This window comes from Vipera ursinii (assembly GCF_947247035.1).
Source record: "Vipera ursinii genome assembly, chromosome: 2".
Lineage (NCBI taxonomy): Eukaryota > Metazoa > Chordata > Lepidosauria > Squamata > Viperidae > Vipera > Vipera ursinii.
The window spans coordinates 174,136,345-174,155,424 of record NC_139513.1 but is presented as its reverse complement, the minus strand read 5'-3'; the positions used below and the strand labels follow the sequence as shown (position 1 = coordinate 174,155,424).

At 40.5% G+C, this 19,080-nt stretch overlaps 1 protein-coding gene across 2 annotated transcripts in view; it reads left to right on the top strand.

Moving 5' to 3' along the window:
- TYK2 (tyrosine kinase 2) overlaps positions 1–15,776 on the top strand; it is a 50,889-nt gene extending 35,113 nt beyond the window's left edge. For both annotated transcript variants that reach the window (XM_083353700.1, XM_083353699.1), the window contains exons 16-25: positions 881–1,032; positions 3,098–3,248; positions 3,944–4,041; positions 7,152–7,344; positions 8,836–8,954; positions 9,225–9,397; positions 9,746–9,863; positions 11,010–11,120; positions 12,010–13,354; positions 13,675–15,776. In XM_083353700.1, the coding sequence (XP_083209826.1) occupies positions 881–1,032; positions 3,098–3,248; positions 3,944–4,041; positions 7,152–7,344; positions 8,836–8,954; positions 9,225–9,397; positions 9,746–9,863; positions 11,010–11,120; positions 12,010–12,144 (1,250 nt within the window). In that variant the 3' untranslated portion in view covers positions 12,145–13,354; positions 13,675–15,776. The remainder of the gene's footprint in view (positions 1–880; positions 1,033–3,097; positions 3,249–3,943; positions 4,042–7,151; positions 7,345–8,835; positions 8,955–9,224; positions 9,398–9,745; positions 9,864–11,009; positions 11,121–12,009; positions 13,355–13,674) is intronic.
- Positions 15,777–19,080: the final 3,304 nt, after the last annotated feature.

Below are 19,080 nucleotides of genomic sequence, written 5' to 3'. Positions count from 1 at the left end.
CGTTAATATTTAGTTTCTTCTTCACGTTTGTGGTCATTTGAGGTTTACAGTATAGAGGTGGTCAAGCTAAATGTATTATATTAGCAAGCTTGAATAGAAGGATATTGTGAAAGCATATCAAATCAATCAGTATAAGTACACCTTGGAAAATACAGGTGTAAGTCCTACTGTGCTGAGAAGGCTCCCTCACTTTACTGTCTGAGTCAACTCTTTCCATATTTCAAAGCAGCATGGATTATTTAAGGAAGGATACATTTGTTTGCTGGTTTGTTTAAAGGGGACTATACTTGTAAAAAAATGAGGTTCAACCACTTGTTATGCCCACAATTTTAAAGGGAAGAATTATAGACAGGTCTCCATGTGTCATGCTCACATTGCATATTACATGCAAAGAGGCCTGCATGATAGCCTGCGTGTCGCTAGCTGAGTAAATATTTGATACATCTTTCTTATCATGACTGTAATCCAGGGGTGTCAAACTCAATTTCATTGAGGGCCGCATCAGCATTGCAGTTGCCCTCAAGGGGCCGGGTGGGTGTGGCCTGGGTGGGCGTGGCCTACTGGGTGGGCGTGGCCAGAGTGCGTATGGCCTACTGGGTGGGCGTGGCCAGCTTTACATCGTTCGCATCAAGGGTGCCTATGGGGGCCTGGGCAGGAGTGGGACAGATCTGAGGGTCTCTGGCAGGAGGAGGGTCTCAGGGCCAGGGCCAAGGCAGTGGGGGCCGTTCCCTCACTGTTTCCAGGATGGCTTCGTGGGCCACATGAAACCACTTCGCGGGCCGGATCTGGCCCCCGGGCCTTGTGTTTGACATGTCTGCACATAATTTCTGTTCTCTGTCCAGCAATTTCTAATTCTTTATTTCTTTCTCTGCTTGTGAAGAAAGGGTTGACCGGATCCCATGGATTGCTCCAGAGTGTATCAAAGATGTAAGCAACCTTAGCACAGCAGCTGACAAATGGAGTTTTGGGACCACACTGCTGGAAATATGTTTTGATGCAGATGTGCCACTAAAAGAACGCACTCCTTCTGAGGTAGTGTCTACTTCTGCTTTTCTTTTCATTATATTGCTGCAGACTTCAGGGTAGGTTTCTTATAGAAAAGGGTGGATCTAATCTCAACCTGAGAATAGTAACATAACTGAAAACATCTTCCATAGGAAGTCTGGTCTGCTTTTTTATTAGTTTATATTGCTAATTAGCATTTGTTTATAAATGCACAACTATATTATTGTGTTAAATAATACATTCTGCAATAAGGATTGCAATATACTGCAATACAGTATATTAACTGTGGAACTAATACGGTTGGAAGCTAGAAAGATCTTTAGGTGTCAGCTCATTTTGACGTGAGAATTATTTTTAAAAAATTACACTTTAAACTCTAAAACATGCACATCACTGTTGAAAAATAGACAATTTCATCTACAAATGCAGTAAGATATACTCTATAAGATTGGTGAAATTAAAGTGGTTGAACAAAACAGAAATATTTCACTGTTCCGCTTAATATATTTCCAGATAAAGAATGTAGAATTGCTGCTGCAATTATATTATAGCTCTTAGGCAGAAGTAATGCAGAAGAAGAAATATGTTAATTAAAATTGCTGGGAAGCCTTAACCTCAGATATATTGATGATACCGTGTTTACCCCAAAATAAGACCCAGTCTCATTTTTCTTTTGCCTCCAAAAGAGGCACCAAGTCTTATTTTGGGGGGGATGTCTTTTTTATGGTCTCACTTCATGGCAGCGGCACCAACATCCTTGCTCAGCTGGCCCACTTCTTTTGTGGCCGAAGGAAATGCCTCTGCAGCTGAGAATAGAGCTCCAGCCTGTATTTCACCATCAGAGGCCTTTCCGGAAGGCCTCTGATGGCAAAATGCAGGCCGGAGCTCCATCCTCAGCTGCAGAGGCATTTTCTTTGGCTGTAGAAGAAGTGGGCCAGCTAGGCAAGGCAGGTGTCGAGGCCTGGCTACAACTGTAAGCGGGTACAGGGCACGTGGGGCAGTTCCATCCTCCCACCCCCACTCTAGCTTGATTTTTAGGTGTGCACCTCGTCCCCAAACTAGTGCTTATTTTAGGGGGTAGGGCTTATATTAGGCAACCCCCCAAAATCAAGCTAGGACCTATTTTCGGGATAGGTCTTACTTTCAGAGAAACACGGTAACACTTTGATGACTGAAAGTGAAGGATGACTTAAAGAATCTCTTCTTGAAGATGAAAGAAGAAAGTGCACAAGCTGTAATAAAACAAATAATAAAAACCAAGTTTATGTGAGCAAGAAATCCTAGTCTAATCTTAATAGCTGGAGAAGTTGAACTATTAACAACTTTATCTTTTTAGATTCAAAAATTTACAAGTCTGGTAGCTATGAAATAAATATCTGCTACTTTTGAGAAATATTATTATAGTGGTAGTTAAAATATGAAAGTATAGCTACATCACCCAGATGTCACAGGTACATACTGTCAAGGCTTGGTTTTCTATGAAAACTTGACCATCAGAACACAGAAGAATTTGAATAAAGGTGCTGGAGAAAAATATGGTGGGTATTTTATCTTAAACTGCAAAGGAACAAATTATTCAATGCTAGACTACATACAGCAATACTGAATCATTGAAGAAAAACCTCATGCTTGAAGCTGAAGGCAATCACAAAAGAGATGGCAGAGGCACAGTCATAGATGGCACAATCATAAGCTTAGAAGAAATTTTAAAAGTTAATGGACAGACCATCCTGGAGAAATTACCGAATGTTCGTTCATTGGCTCCTGACAAGTCTGAAAAGGCTAAGTAACAATAACATAATTTGCACCCTATTTCCAGGTAAATTAGTGGAATGGAGTAGCTTCCTAAGGTATTCTTATAATGCACTAACAGAAATAATAGGAGTGACAGAAGTAGGATTCCAAGACTAGATAGCAGGGAGATTTTTATGAACAACTTTAAAACCTAGACATCTAGATCCCATTTGAAAGCTATTTGGCATACAGTGAAGACGAGAAATAACTTATTACAAAGGAAATGTCAGTGGATTTTCTATGTTTAATCTACTTTCATTTGGCAATATCAGTCATAAGCTTCTCTTTTTTTCTGCAGAAAGAACGTTTTTATGAGAAGAAGCATCATCTTCCAGAGCCATCCTTCAAAGAACTAGCTACCCTAATCAGCCAGTGCCTAAACTATGCTCCTGGAGAGCGACCCTCTTTCCGGACTATCTTACGAGACCTCACTCAACTGCAGCCACATAGTAAAAATCCCCCCAAAAAAATCCTCTTGGATAACAGCATTTTATTAGCCATATGAGAGCAAACTTTTTGCATCCTAGGGCCATGCTAAAAATAATGGGATCCATTGGGCTCATGATAGTGCATTCCCAGAGGAGCTGTGCTCCAACATGGAGAAGGGTGATTTTTGAAAAGGAAAATTAGGTGCATTATGGTTAGCAGAGACAGTATACGCATGCTGTTTCTTTATTCATTTAAAGAAAATGACAAACGTGTCAGTGAGTAGGGACAGCATGGTGAGTAGGTGCTCTAATGGTTGCAAAAGGAGAGCAGTCTCTGTCTTGTGTAACATAATGGTGTTCCCTCACTCCCTTTTGTGGATACAAGAGGGCAACTCAATTAAGATGCTAGAGAAGGATAAGCAGACACTCAATTTGTGGTCTGATGATATTTGCTTGAATTGCAATACCAGTGAGAGAGAAAAATAAACATTAGCCCTAACAATAAAAACTAGAAGAGATTGTACAGGGTTTAATCAAACCTAGAAATTTGCTTGACTCAAAAAGAGAATAGAAAATTAATGAGGCTATGAGCATTTAGTCCTTCAGTACTAAAAGCCTCTTCTGATCTGCATGTTGTAGGCTTCCTAAGAGTGCTTTGTAAGTTTCTTCCCTTCTTGCCATTGTACATCCACTACATCTTTCTTCTTGTTTTCCAGATCCTCTTGACATCAGCTCTGTGAATCCTGCGTTCCCTGTATCAGACCCTACTGTCTTTCAGAAGCGCTACCTGAAAAAGATTCGAGATCTGGGTGAGGTAAATTGCTTTTGTTAGGAATGACAACTTACTTTCTTCCTCCATTCTTAAAAAGGAAGAGCTGAAACAGATGATTCTCTTTGTTCCTGCAATTAACTTTTTCTATCTGTATATTGAGGATCAAATGTCTCGCATACCTTCATTTTAAGAAGCAAATATAGTTTCCTATCTTTCCAAATTGTAATTTACATTATTTGGGTGCAGATAATGCCATAGTATGCTAAAGGATGTAGTTGTGAATGCTCCAAATTAGATAAGATAAGATAACCTTTATTGTCATTTTTTTTACTGTGAGCACGACACACATCAAAAATGAAATTTAGTTGCCTGCTTTCAAAGTGAAACACATACATGACACACACCTAAACATACTATATGCAACATATGTATAGACCCACACCCCTACATATACATAACAGATAAATATTAATCACTGTCCATCTTGAATATATAACGGAAGGAGGAAGGTTGAGAGTTCACAACAAGATTAATGCTGTGTGGAATGAAACTATGGCTGAATCTGGATGTTCTGCTGCGGATACCACGAAGCCTCCTCCCAGAAGGTAGCAAGGAAAACAGGTCGTGAAGAGGATGTGTAGTGTCCCAGATAATCTTACAGACCCTGCTCAAGCAACGCTTCTGTGCTATATCCTGGATGGGAGGGAGGGAACTGCCAATGATCTTTTTGGCCATTCTCACCACTCTTTGCACCGCCTTCCTGTCTGAAGCAGTGATGCTTCCAAACCAGACTGTGATGCTGTATGACAGGATGCTCTCGATCGTCCCCCTGTGGAAAGTGGTAAGGATCGAGAAGGAAGATGTGCAGGCGCTGCTGTGCCCGTTTCTCCAGTGTCTCGCTGTTGAGCGACCAAGCCAGCCTACTCATTAGCTGGACATCCAGTAGTTTGATGCTGGTAACCATCTCCACAGGTGAATCATTAATGCACAGAGAAGTGTAGCTGTGCCTGTCTTTTCTGAAATCAGCAATGATCTCTTTGGTTTTTCCAGTATTTAAAACTAGGCTGTTTTCCTTACACCAGTTCACCAACCCCTCAACCTCCTTGCGGTAAGCATCCACATTGTCATCTTGAATAAGGCCCATTACTGTTGTATGATCTGCAAACTTCACAATATGGTTGGTAGCAAACCTAGCACAACAGTCATGGGTCAACAGGGTGAACAGCAGCGGACTTAGGACGCAGCCCTGAGGAGAACGATGTGCTCAAGAAAATGGTTTTAGAAGTATTTGTTCCAACTCGCACATATTGGGGCCTGTTAGTAAGAAAATCAAGAACCCAGTTGCACAAATGAGTGTTTATGCCTAAAAGGCCCAGTTTGTCTACTAGATGCTGGGGAATGAACTCCTAACTAAAGTCGACAAACAACAAATGCACATGAGTAATTCTTTCCTCAGTGCTTCAAGCTCAGATGGAGAACAGAAGAAATAGCATCCTCTGTAGAGCGATTTGGTCGGTAGGCAACCAAGCGGGTCAAATGCTGGTGGGAGGCTAGATACAATAATGTCCTTTATCAGCTTCTCAAAGCATTTCATAATGGTGGATGTCAGTGCAATTGGACGGTAATCATTGAGGCCTGTAATTGTGGACTTTTGGGACACTGGCAAGATGATGGCAGTCTTAAAACACAATGGGACCACTGCCTGCTGCAATGAGAGATTGAAAATATCTGTGAGAACACAAGATATTTCCTAACAACATGTCCAGGGATGTTATCTGGGCCTGCTGCTTTCCGAACGTTAACTTTCTGCAGTGTTTTGTTTAGGAAGTCTGTGTCGTCCTTGCATCTTGATGGAGTCACCTTGTAATTTGTAATGGCCTGGATTCCTTGCCACATTCGCCTTGTGGTGGGTCCTGAAAAAAGTTCTGAATTTTCTGGCAAAGGGCTTGCTTTGCACCTTTTATGGCACTTTTCAGATTTGCTCTGGCTATTCTAAGTGCCAGCATGTCACCAGATTTAAAAGCCACATCCTGTGCTTTCAGCATCTTGCGGACCTCATGAGTCAGCCACGGTTTTTCATTCGCCCTCACAACAATGCTTTTTAGGACACAGACATCTTCTATGCACTTTTGGATATACGCAGACTCCGTGGTGACATACTCCTCAGTATTTGTATTTTGGTTATCAGTAGCTGCTTCTTTAAACGTGCCCCAATCTCATTTCCATCAGTTTTTCCCATTTATGTAATGATAGCAATAGCACTTAGACTTATATACTGTTTCATAGTGCTTTACAGCCCTCTCTAAGCAGTTTTATAGATTCAGCATATTGTCCCCAACAATCTGGGTCCTCACACTAGTGTCTGGGTCCTCACATTAGTATCATTACACTAATGAGACAAAGATGTAATTGGTGCCATTTGTATTGTCGCAAGGATATATCCTTTGCTTTATTGTTTTCTGAAGCATAATAGACACCTCCTACCAACAGTTACTCTGTTAAAATGAGGTTTTACTATGATTATATCTTATAGGGCTCAAAGGTTCATTGGATATGAAACAAACCTATAGTTCATAAACCTACTACAAACCCTGCCTTGTTTGTTACAAAACAATTTTATTATTTTACTTATCACCCCAAACTGTAGTTTCCAATAATCATCATTCAACTTACCTAAAGTTAAATATGAAACTATATTTTCATTTTTAAAAAGCCATGTGCAACATATCCATTCAGATGTTCTTTCCCCTTGGCTTCATTTCCTTCATAGTTTTGTCAATTTCAAACAATGATCTTACTTTGCTGATTGATCCTATTTTACTTAAGTATCAGCTACATGAAGTATGAAATAGGACCACAAATAGAGATTAACTTTAGTCATAGAAAGATTCAAGAATGAAGAAAAAGAAATATTATTCAGACTTGATTGTGAAAGTCAGTGGTTTTCCCCCCACAGCATAACAACTGAGTGAAATATTCCTTGACTTGTATGTAGCAAGGGATTATTCTGAGATTGAGATTAGTTCTCCTTCTGGAAAGTGTTCTGTACATCCAGGTAGTTGCAGTCAGTGTTCCCAAAAAATATAGTTTGGCATTTGGCTTTTGAAATTCAAAATCCTTACCTGGTTTCTTTCTCCCTCTCATTCTGTTAGGGCCACTTTGGTAAAGTGAGCCTGTATTGTTATGATCCTGCTAATGATGGCACTGGTGAGATGGTAGCAGTGAAGTCATTGAAATCAGGTTGCAGCCAGCAGCTCTTGACTAGTTGGAAAAAGGAGATTGAGATCTTGAAGACACTCTACCATGAGAACATTGTAAAGTACAAAGGCTGCTGCAGCGAGCAAGGTATGGAATCTGCTGAATAGCTCTTGCAGGAGCAAGATGGTGAATAGTATAAGTATGGAATAAGCATGGTACTTATAGAACTAGTCCCAAGAGCACCCGGTTTGTATCTTAGCTTCATCATAGGCATAATTTTTGAAATAGCTGCTATAATTTTAAATTACATATTGCAGATTTGGGCAATGCTTTCAGGGTTGCATCCCCATGTGAGCAAACAGTATATCCTCTGCATGCAGACTATACTTTCTGCCCATTTATTCAGCCATTCTTTTTCATCCTCAGGTTATAGTTTCTCCTTCAACCAGTCTATATACCTCCTTTAACCAGTCTATTCCATTGTTTCTTCTCTACTAATACCGTATTTTCCGGCGTATAAGACAACTGGGCGTATAAGATGACCCCCCAACTTTTGAGATGATTTTCAAGATTTTTCGTCTTATACGCCGGAAAATCAGCGAGCCTGGGAAGGCACGCCCTCCCCTCTCACTGTGGAGGAAGCAGGGCAGGCTGGCTTCTGGCGGGAGCCGGCAGGGCAGTCCTGCGCACGCGCGCGCTCCCCGGCTCCTAAGGAGTCCTCGGGGAGCCATGGCAGGTGCCTCACGCTCTTCCCTCTTCAGGCAGCATCAGCGGAGCCGTCCGGCGTCGGGCGGGAGCCGGCAGGACGGCTCCGCCGATGCTGCCTCAAGAGGGAAGAGCGTGAGGCGCCTGCCATGGCTCCCCGAGGACTCCTTAGGAGCCAGGGAATGCGTGCGTGCGCAGGACTGCCCTGCCGGCTCCCGCCAGATGCCAGCCTGCCCTGCTTCCTCCACAGTGAGAGGGGAGGGCGTGCCTTCCCGGGCTCGCTGACTTGCAGCCAAGCCGGAGCCGAAAGGGGCTTTTCCTTCCACCCACCCTTTGGAATAGATGCATGAGCTCCCGGGGTCTGGCGTTTGCAAGGGGGAGGGGAATGGACTGAGAGGCTCTTGGGGGTGTGAAGGGAGAGTCACGTTGGAGGGGGGACTGGACTAAGGAGGCTTGAAATTGCTTTGCAAGAACGGGGGCGCTCGATTGATTTATGTACTATTTTCCGGCGTATAAGACGACTGGGCATATAAGACGACCCCCCAACTTTTGAGATGATTTTCATGGGTTAAAAAGTCGTCTTATACGCTGGAAAATACGGTAGCTAGATCATCTTGATAACAAGTATCTCAGAAAGGTAGTTGCCGAATCTGCCAAATTATTATAGATTCTGTGGAGTGTGTCAGCTACATTGGCAGCAGGACAGGTTCCCTTAATGTGGCAAGAGAAAGAATGCAGAATCAACAGTGGGGGGAGAGAAATGTGTATTGCAAGTAAGCCTGATGAACTGCCCAAAAGATACTGAAGATCAAATGTGGACTGCAGGCCCTGTATGTGGTCTTTGTTTAAGCCAGGTGTTTTAAAGATCAAATAAATTAGGGGAAGCAATGATGCTTTTTTTGAGCTAATATTTCTTGCATTTTTCAATTCCAGGAGAAAAGATTGTACAGCTTATCATGGAATATGTGCCTCTGGGAAGTCTGAGGGATTATCTTCCCAAACACAATGTCAGCTTCGCCCACATTCTCCTCTTTGCCCAACAGATTTGTGAGGTAAAGTCTTGTCAGTGTTGGATACAACATTTATGTGGTTCTTGACAGAGGGAATGCCTTTTTCTTGGCTCATAGTTCCAATAGGTAAAGCAAAATGGAGGGAATTATTTACATAATTGTTCCTTAATGCTGGAAAAGCATTTTATTTTTATAAATGGAATAGGATACATAAAATCCAGGATTACCAGCTCCGCCTTTGGGTATATACATAGCTACTGATTGCTTTGGCCTCTGATTGAAGAATGTAAGGTGGCTCTATTTTCTCTGCAGGGAATGGCTTATCTCCACTCCTTGCACTACATCCATAGAGACCTAGCAGCTAGAAATGTGCTCCTAGAGAATGAGAATAGAGTAAAGATTGGAGATTTCGGTCTTGCCAAAGCCATCCCTGAAGGACATGAATACTATCGTGTCTGTGAAGATGGAGACAGCCCCGTCTTCTGGTATGTAAACAATCGCATTATTTTATGGATTTTTGATACTTGAGAGAGCTGACTGCACTGTATAACTCATTCATACAGGCATTATATCATGTGGAATCAGTTGATTGTTGTATCTTGTTTTCAATAATTGGAGTGAATGATGATAACTCCATGCTTTTATATAGAAGAGTGCTTTGGAAAAGAAGAATTGCAATCTTACAATATGTAAAAAGTAAGTTGTAAATGCCCTGTTTGACAATTTTCAAAGCCATTTGACTGCTGTTGGTTAATTTAAAAGGAGCTACCCAGTAGATGAACTTCACTCTAATTAAGATGCAGTTTGTCAGCTCTTTATTGCTATTTACACAGGTATGCTGTGGAATGCCTCAAGGAATGTAAATTCTATTATGCTTCTGATGTCTGGTCTTTTGGAGTGACTTTATACGAACTGCTGACACGATGTGATTCAAGTCAGAGCCCACCAGCAGTGAGTAAAATTACTATTTTATAACATTACTTAGCAGCCACAAGCCATAGCAGTCATGAAGAATTGGAATTGGGTATATCTAGTGTAATGAAAAAAATGACTAGGTGGTGACATGATAGCAGTGTTCCAATATGTGAAGGACTGAACACAAAGAAGAGAGGGTCAAACTATTCTCCAAAGCACTTGAAGGCAGGACAAGAAGCAACGGATGTAACTAATCAAGGAGAGAAGCAACTGAGAACTAAAGAGAAATTTCCTGACAGTTAGAACAATTAATCAGTGTCTCCAGATGTTGTCTCCAGACAAGAAGACCTCCACGGTCCCTTCCAACTCAGTTATTCTGTTATTCTTTATCGTAGACTTGGGACCAAATCAGAATATTCAGTTATAACTGTTTGGATGCATTTAGGTGACTCAGTCATAGACAGCATAGTGCCCCATGTTCTCTAACTTCCTCCTGAATACCCATAAGCTCCTTTTAATTAAAAGAATAAAGAAAGCAAAGCATTGGATTCTACCATTATATTTAACAGTGTGATCTTTAAACCTCATTGGAACTGTAGATAACATTTTGAGAGCTTAATCGGTTTCTGCTAAATGGATGTTTGTACCTGGGTAGTCTGCTCCAGTAGCCATTTTATAAATGCACTCACCACATGCGTTCAAAATCCTAAATGTATTCCTGCCCCCCCCCCAAATTGCTTACTGTGTCTGTACTTCAGAAGATTGTCAGTGCTGTTTTAGTTGTAGTTTAGTTATCCAGCATGTTGGTTAGATTCAGTTATATTTAGTTGTAGTTAGTTACCTAGGATGTTGAAGTCCATGCTGGCCTAAGGGCTAATAACTGTCACACAATGCAATTGCATATATTATTCAGTTCTCATAATTGACAGGAATGATATAGTATGATGCAATGTTATTTTGTTATGTTTTTAGATCCTTCTGACTGAATGCACCATCATTCAGTATGCTTAGAATATGATTATTTTTCTGAAATGATTTTTCTCAAACATCTGTTGCCTCCGAGAAAAAAATGCGTACAGGTTCATTGTAAAGTTTTTTTTTTTTTAAGAAGGGAACTTATGGCATGTGGCATCTTCATGTTACCTAATGAGAACACTGACTGGATTTCCCATATTGCTTTAGAGATTTATTGAGATGATTGGAATGACTCAGGGTCAGATGACAGTGCTGCGACTTATTGAGCTGTTGGACAGAGGGGAAAGGCTACCCAGTCCAAAAGACTGCCCTTGTGAGGTGAGTATGTTCCTCTTTGCCTTTGATTGCCTTTTTGTTATAGATGTTGTAGTCCGAGGATCTTGGCATTTTGCTGCATCCAGAGCTCCAAACAAAATTAAGATAACTATGTTGCTCATCTCTGTGGTATCCGCTAAAGGTTTAGAAAACAGTGTATTACTGAAAATTATGGAATCAAGGGTTACTTTCATGGACTAAATTATTTTCAACATTCCAAGGTTAGTCAAAAGTAATCAACAGTAAGTAATGCAAATTCATGTCTCATACCTAGATATGGAATCAGGATTGTTGATTTAAATGGATAAAGGATGAGTTGCTAGTGCCAATGATACATTTTAGAAGATAATGATATATAAGCAAAGGAAAAGTCTGTGATACATTAGAAGCATGTTAAGCTATTGTATAAATACCCTTGCTACAATCTTTTTAGTTTCCACAAGTAATGCTGCATTACTTACTGTGCAATTCTATGCCCACCTACTTAGAAATCCCATTAGCTCTGATTAGAAAGCATTGTATTCCAGAGCAATTGATGCTGCAAATAATCTGATTTGGAAGTTTAACAGACATCTACTATCTCCTGGTGATTACTACTTTACCCATTAGTGGTGGTTTTTAGAGCAGAAACTGCGGAGAAGTTTAACTGTGAGAAAGTGTCTTCTCTGTCGTGTATTGATCTGTTTTCCTTTTTTTTTAAAGCTAGCTTGGAATCTAGAAAACAAGTTGATGGGAGGGGAGCTTGTTAGACTTACCAGTAAAACAATACCACATAGCATTGGACAATTTGCTGAGTTACCTTTGTATCTTTCTTTCTTTTTCTTTCTCTTTCCTCTCTCTGTTTTGTATTGTATGTGCTTTTTGTTTTCTAAATCTGTGCCTTTTTCCACAGATTTATCGTCTGATGAAAAACTGTTGGGAATCTGAAGCTTCATTCCGCCCAGCCTTTACAAACCTAGTGCCCATTCTCAAAGCCTTCCATGAAAAGTACAAGACCCAGGCCCCTTCAGTTTTCAATGTGTGTTGAGAATGAAGAAATTTTGTACCAAAGACCAAAGTCTTATTTGCAGTCTGTGTCCTACTGCTTACATGTCTGGAAAACCACAGTGCCATGAAAGTTGCTTCCAAGCAACAGTGATCTTGGATTCTGATTTTTGCTATTTTGCGCTATGTCCCTGCATTGTCTGGGTTTTTTTGCACTTATCAAATGTGATGGGGCATAAGGAAAAGCCCATCCAATTTCTTTGTCTAGCTGAAAGGCAGAAGCTGCTTATGAAACTTTGCTACATCCAGCTGGGATGCAGGTCATTTGTAAAGTCTCATTATGAGATGCCTGGTACAGGAAAACAAGGTGGTATCTAATGCATTTAATGGACTCTCGAGCTTATGGTCCGATGCAGAATATGAAGTTATAATTCAAAGAACCCTAAAAATGGAATGCAATATTTTGATTTGCTATTTGAAAAACCTGTTGTATTACATAGAATGGCTTACCAAACAGAATGAAAAGCATTTATTCCCCAATTACTCTTTTTACATCTCTTTTATCACCCATAGCATAGCATTATTTGCACATTTACTTGGTAAGTGTCACTCATCTGCCTATGTGGAGTCAGAAGCATCCTTAACTGACTTAATGCTGGAGAAGTAAATATCTGATTATGTCTGTTTCCAGAGATTTTTGTTCCCAAAGAACAATCCTTACTGTCTCCCAGACAGATGGATCAAGAATTTCCACTAATGGGCATTTGCAGCAGCTGCCATATTTCCCTTTAAATTTTCTAAGAGCTCATCATTTTTTAAACTGATATAAAACAATTGCATTTTTTCTTGGGCTGAGAACCATTTCTCAAACCATTATTGGATTGAAATGACCGATCCCAAAACTTCACCCCCATCTATCCCCTGGTGTTTGCCGGTCAAAAACTTTGAAGGGAGTTGGAAATAAACTATAGGCCTTAAATAATACTGAAAATGAAGACAGGAAATGCCTTTTGATCACTAATTAGTTGCTACCTTCCGACGTGTAAACTTTATGTAGCAAAATAAAGGTGGCCTGAGCTGGTAATCCCACATCCTGGGGAAAAAACTAGCTGCCATATAACCTCAGAACACTTGTGATTCCTCTTCTCTGTTGTACTGTCATTTTGCTTTTCTCCCCAAATTATCTTTCCAATGAAGTTCATCTTTCATAGATGTGTATCAGAACTTGTTGGGAGTGAGACTACAGGCTCTAGGTCAGACATGTCAAACACAAGGCCCGGGGGCCGGATGCGGCCCGCGAAGTGGTTTTATGTGGCCCGCGAAGCCATCCTGGAAACAGTGAGAGAACGGCCCCCACTGCCTTGGCCCTGGCCCAGAGACCCTCAGATCTGTCCCACTCCTGCCCAGGCCCCCATAGGCACCCTTGATGTGAATGATGTAGAGCTGGCCACGTCCACCCAGTAGGCCATATGCACTCCAGCCACGCCCACCCAGTAGGCCATACCCACCTGGCCCCCTGAGGGCAACCGCAATGCTGATGCGGCCCTCAATGAAATTGAGTTTGACACCCTAGGTGATACAGAACTTGATGTACCCTGGTCAGCACACCCAATGGCTTCAGTACTGATTTCTTACTAATGTGTATTCCTGGTTTGCTGGCTTTTTGTAAGTGTGGGTTGATTTTTGCCATGTTTTGCCAATCTGAGATTGCAGAACATTGATGAGCCTGTCTCACCTGTGTCACTTTAGAGCAATCTTATTGCCTTATAGGACAGATTCTAGTCATAGTCACATTGGTCTCCATACAGTTCCTCATTTCTAAAGAATGTCAGAATTAAGTATTTCTGTGATTATAACAAGCAGAGTGATGTAAAGCAGTTTATTTATTAGCTGTGCCATTCCAGCCAGTCTCTTTGAGCTATGAATATTTGAGGTCACTGCTTATTCTTCAGCATTCTCTCACCATTTTGCTTTCTTAAGATTAGAAGCAATCACTTTTTTCAGATTGCCATTTGATTTGAAGTATACCATCAAGAAAGTGATGAAAAGATATAGATAGGATTCCTGAAAGTTATTACTCATTTTTGCCGAGAAAGCTTTGTTTAACTGGTATCCATAAATGGTTCCAATTAAGACACTTAATGTTGAGTCTTTCCTTTCTGGAACTTAGTTGTATAACACATGAGAAAAAATAGCTTTGTGCATAATTTTGAAAATTATTTTGGGGATAATTTGGGGATTTATATATTCAACTTATTTGGTTATCCAATTCATAATGTGATTTTAGGCAGCTGAAGAAGTTGGCAGTCTGAAAGTAACCCTAGATACAATAGGACAAATAGAAACAAACATTTGCTTGTCCTCTCAATTGTACAACAGGGTCTGATAGTATATAGCTTTGCATGAGTAGACTTTAGCTTGAGGACCGAATACCTGTCAGGGTAATTTAAAGAATACAGATAGAGCAGTGGTAATTTTAATGGAAGAAGAATGAATCTTCTGATTTAGAACAACAGGTAATGCTAGATCAGGGATGTCAAACTTGTAACGTAACATGACATGTTGCGACATATCGTGACTTTTTCTCCATTGCTGGCAATGGGGTGGGTGCTCTAAGCTCTGGAATATGGAATAATGTCATATTCTTATCTGGAAAATTATCTTTGGCATACACAGTATATGAGAAACTTCACAGCATTGTGCCTTTTGCATTTGGAACTGGACTGAAAATTTTGGAGAAGGATCCCTCCTTCAACAAAAACATGGGCAAGCTTCAGTTTAGTCACCATTGCTTTTTGTTTCTAAAGCTGCTGTGTGCAGGCATCCCTGAACTCAGAAAGTGTGCGAGGAGACAGCATGAGTGTTCATAAATTGGAACTTGCTCTGACCTGAATGTATCCTGACTTAGACTAGTAGCAGCTTAAAATAATGTAATATCCTGGTACTATCTTTCACTTTTTGTTCAAATAAATATCATGAAGCTTTCAAATTGTGACAGAATCTTCAAAATCACAATTCTAAATATATAGCTAAAAGATGTTATCCAAGTATATATTTTAAGAATTTAAAGTTGCTTTACTTACAAATTAATTTATGAAAAGCAGTCAGATTCTATTCCTTACCCTGTTTCTTCTGCAACTGAAAAAGTTCCTGATGCCTTTACCACCTTATCCTCTCATCTGAAGCTGAATTTCAGTCAATCCAAAATATCATCTAATCTATGTTGTGACTGAAGGGACCAATTTAACATACATAGTCAGTATCTTCATTTTATTATGAAATGTTACTCAACTGGACTTTTTTGGGGTGGGGTGAGATAAGAGATCTATAATCTTTAAAAAATGATACTATGTTTTGGCAACAATGTTGTCAAAGTTTCAGTAGCATATTCAAATTGTCAATGACGCAATGCAGAAATTGAGATGACAAAAAACTAAGGATGAATATGAAATAGAAAATGTGCTTTGTTTGATGCTTAGCATACCTCCCAAACATGTTGCTTTGTACCGAAATGGTCAAAATGGTTATTTTGAAGGAGAAATGGTTTCAAGTTGCATTTTCAAATATGTTTCTCAGGACAGCCAGCTTGTTTCATACTTGGAATAAAGTTAAAAATAAAATTGTTTCATGCTCTGAACCCAAAAAGGCTGTGCTGATCTCAAAATGGTTCATAGTCAAAGCATATTGCATGTTCCTTCAATATCTACCTAGTTAGATTAGGTGTGTTTCAGTTTTGAACCACAAGAACGTAGATGAGATGTTTGGACAAATTCTGCTGAATTTTATGCTTGTTCCTTTTGCCTAACTGCTGCATTTCACTGTGTGTGTGTGTGTGTGTGTGTGTGTGTGTGTGAAATTAGAATGTTGTAAGGTGGTTGTATATCTCTTCGATATAAAGAGCAGCACCAATCTGCCAAGAGGGCAGTAATTGGGTTGCCTCTAAAGAGATTTAATTTGGATCCAAAAAGCCATAATCCGATTGCTTACATTTGCTCTTCTGCAAGAAAGTTCTGCATTGGGAAGAGGGAAAAACAAAATTCATCCAATCTAGCTGGTTCTCTTGAATCTCTCACCAGTTTCTAATAATAATATGTCATCTTTTCTTCTGAAGATGCTTCCTAAGGTGGGATGTGTGAGCATGTGTTGATTCCACTTGTTTGAGTAATCAATTTTATAAAGTAATAATGGGGTACTGTGCTTCGTTTGATAGCACTTACTTTAACATTATAACAATAGAGAGAAGGTTTTTTGAGAGCAAGAGTTCATTAGTTTAGTCTATTGAATGAGGACCTGGACCAGGAATGAGGAAAAACCTTTTAGTCCTGATTTGAACACCAAAATCATCTGAATGACTTTGGGCCAAGTACTCTCTCAGCCAAGAAGACAATGAGAAATCCGTTTTGCAAATACTGCCAGGAAAACTGCAGAGACACCAACTCAAAAGCAAGCTTATGCACACACATACCCAAAACCAACCCTGAGTTATTATTGCTCATGGCAATTTCATTGATTATTGGGGATTATTTTATTATCCATGTTGATATCTGTAAGAGATTGTCTGGAACCGCTGACTAAGGTCTCATCAAATATCCCGTTTAAACTTTTTTTCTATTAAAAGCTGTTCTGTCCTCCTCATGCGCACGCACAGCTGTAAGGAGTCTTTATTAAGGCTTCCGAGCCTGAATTGGTACTCCCCAGCAATTCCCTGTGCTAGCAGCATCTCAACCCCAGTGAATTCCACAGGCTACTCAAATGAAGCCAATACTAGTTCTCAAGTCAAAGGTGAGTCCAGTCCACTAGGCAAAAGCAAGTTCCCAAGGGAAAGGCAACTCCAGGGGCAAAGGCAAGGCAACAGCTGAAGTGACACAATGCAAGATCACACAGCAAGGAAATGAACATGTTCCCAGCACTGTTTCCATCTGTCTACTGTACTAAATAGCCAGCATCTGGTGTAGCCATCAAGAGGAATGAGGCTGCCTCCTCATGAATAATTAGGCTGACTTTAGCTGCTCCTGCCTTTTCTCTGCCCTACATGTTCTTGGATCAGGTGCAGAAGGCACTTCCTCATTGCTGACCGGCTGCAGCTGCATGCTTTCCCCACCTGAAGCCTCAGGGCTTCCTGCTGCAGCTATGTTTCAGCCAAATCACTCTCAGCTGCTTGGAGCTATTGACCAACTCCCCTCCTGACATGCCCAGAACTGGTTTATCCTCCTCCAAGCTGATATCTGGAGAGGTATCTGGGAAAGCATCTGGGGAGTGATCCCAAAAGCATATTAAATGTTTGTCCAGTTTAGATCACCAACTGAAATGTAATACCACCAGAGAACAAAATGATTTGAAGAGGGTTGAACAATTTGTTTCTGAATTCATTATAACTAGAACTCCAGGTGACCTGATTAGCTCAGAATATTTTATATCAACCCAAACTGATATTTTTAATAAATATATTTGATACAATATGACATATATATGATAATGTATGACCATATCTATTTAACTTTCAGTACCATTGTTCCTCCTAAAGAATGGAATAGAATAGAATAGAATAGAATAATAGAATAGAATAGAATAGAATAGAATAGAATAGAATAGAATAGAATAGGAATAGAATAGACCTTGGTGGTCTTCTAGTCCAACCCCCCTACTCAGGCAGGTACCCTTATACCATTTCAGACAAATGGTTATCCAGTCTCTTCTTAAAAATCTCCAGTGTTGGAGCGGACAGGAAAGTATTACAGAGGGTGGTGAGCACAGCACAAGACATTGTGGGCTGTTCCCTGACACCACTGGGTGACATCGCCAGGGCTCGTTGCCTTGGAAGAGTGAGGAAGATTCTCAGGGATGACTCACACCCTGGACGGTATCTCTTTACTCTCCTACCATCCGGTAGGAGATATAGGAATATAGCCAGCCATACCAACAGGCTGAAAAATAGCTTTTATCTGTGGGCTGTTAGGCTTTTAAATGGGACATGAACTTATGCAGAATTGACTTGGGAGGCCGGTGTGTGGTGTAGTTGGTTCACATGGTGTGGTAGGATGGAGGGTTTGTTGTCACTGTGTGTTGGGGGGAGAGAGCACAGGGGGAGGCTCAGCTAATCTCAATGTACACATGTTGTACTTTGACAATAAAGGTTCATTTATTTATTTCTGGAGGCAGGTTGTTCCACTGATTAATTGTTCTAAATGTCAAGAAATTTCTTCTTAGTTCTAGGTTGCTTCTCTCCTTGATGAGTTTCCAGCCGTTGCTTCTTATCCTGCCTTCAGGTGCTTTGGAGAATAGCTGCTTCTTTGTGGTAACTCCCGAGATACTGGAACACTGCTATCATCCCTAGTCCTTTTCTTCATTAAACTAGACATACCCAATTCCAGCCACCATTCTTTATATATAGTTTTAGCCTCCAGTCCCCCCCCCCATCATCTTTGTTGCTCTTCTCTGCACTCCAAGATGGTTAAAAAAGACCCTGAAAACTATAGTCATTAAGTAACGTTGAACGTAAATTATGGCCCGCAAAAAATGAAACAAAGTTGAGGTAAGTTACATTCTCCGAGTCTAAAAGGATCCTTAGTGACTTTATGAGGAGAAAGGGATGAGAGGTACCTACCATAATTTTAGCAAAAATCGAGTGACCGCTAGATGTTTTTTCTTTGCTGCCAGGTTTTTTTTTTTGGCCACTATATATAATTTGACCTATTAAATAGCACACCTCAAGGCAGGCTTCCTCGAAATAGCCCTACGTCTTAATATGCCGAAGATGTGATGTCATTACTTCCTTTCCATAATTAACAGTCTTGTTGCGTATTACAGCACTGAAGTATCACGAGCCTCGATGTTTTTTTTCTGCAAAATAAAATAAAAACAAAAACAAAAACGAATACGGCTGACCTTCCAGGCAACTTAGACGAGGCACAAAATCGTTCTAACACGAACGGCTACGCTCTCCTTTTCACTTCCGCCCAATCCTCCCTCACTTTTATTT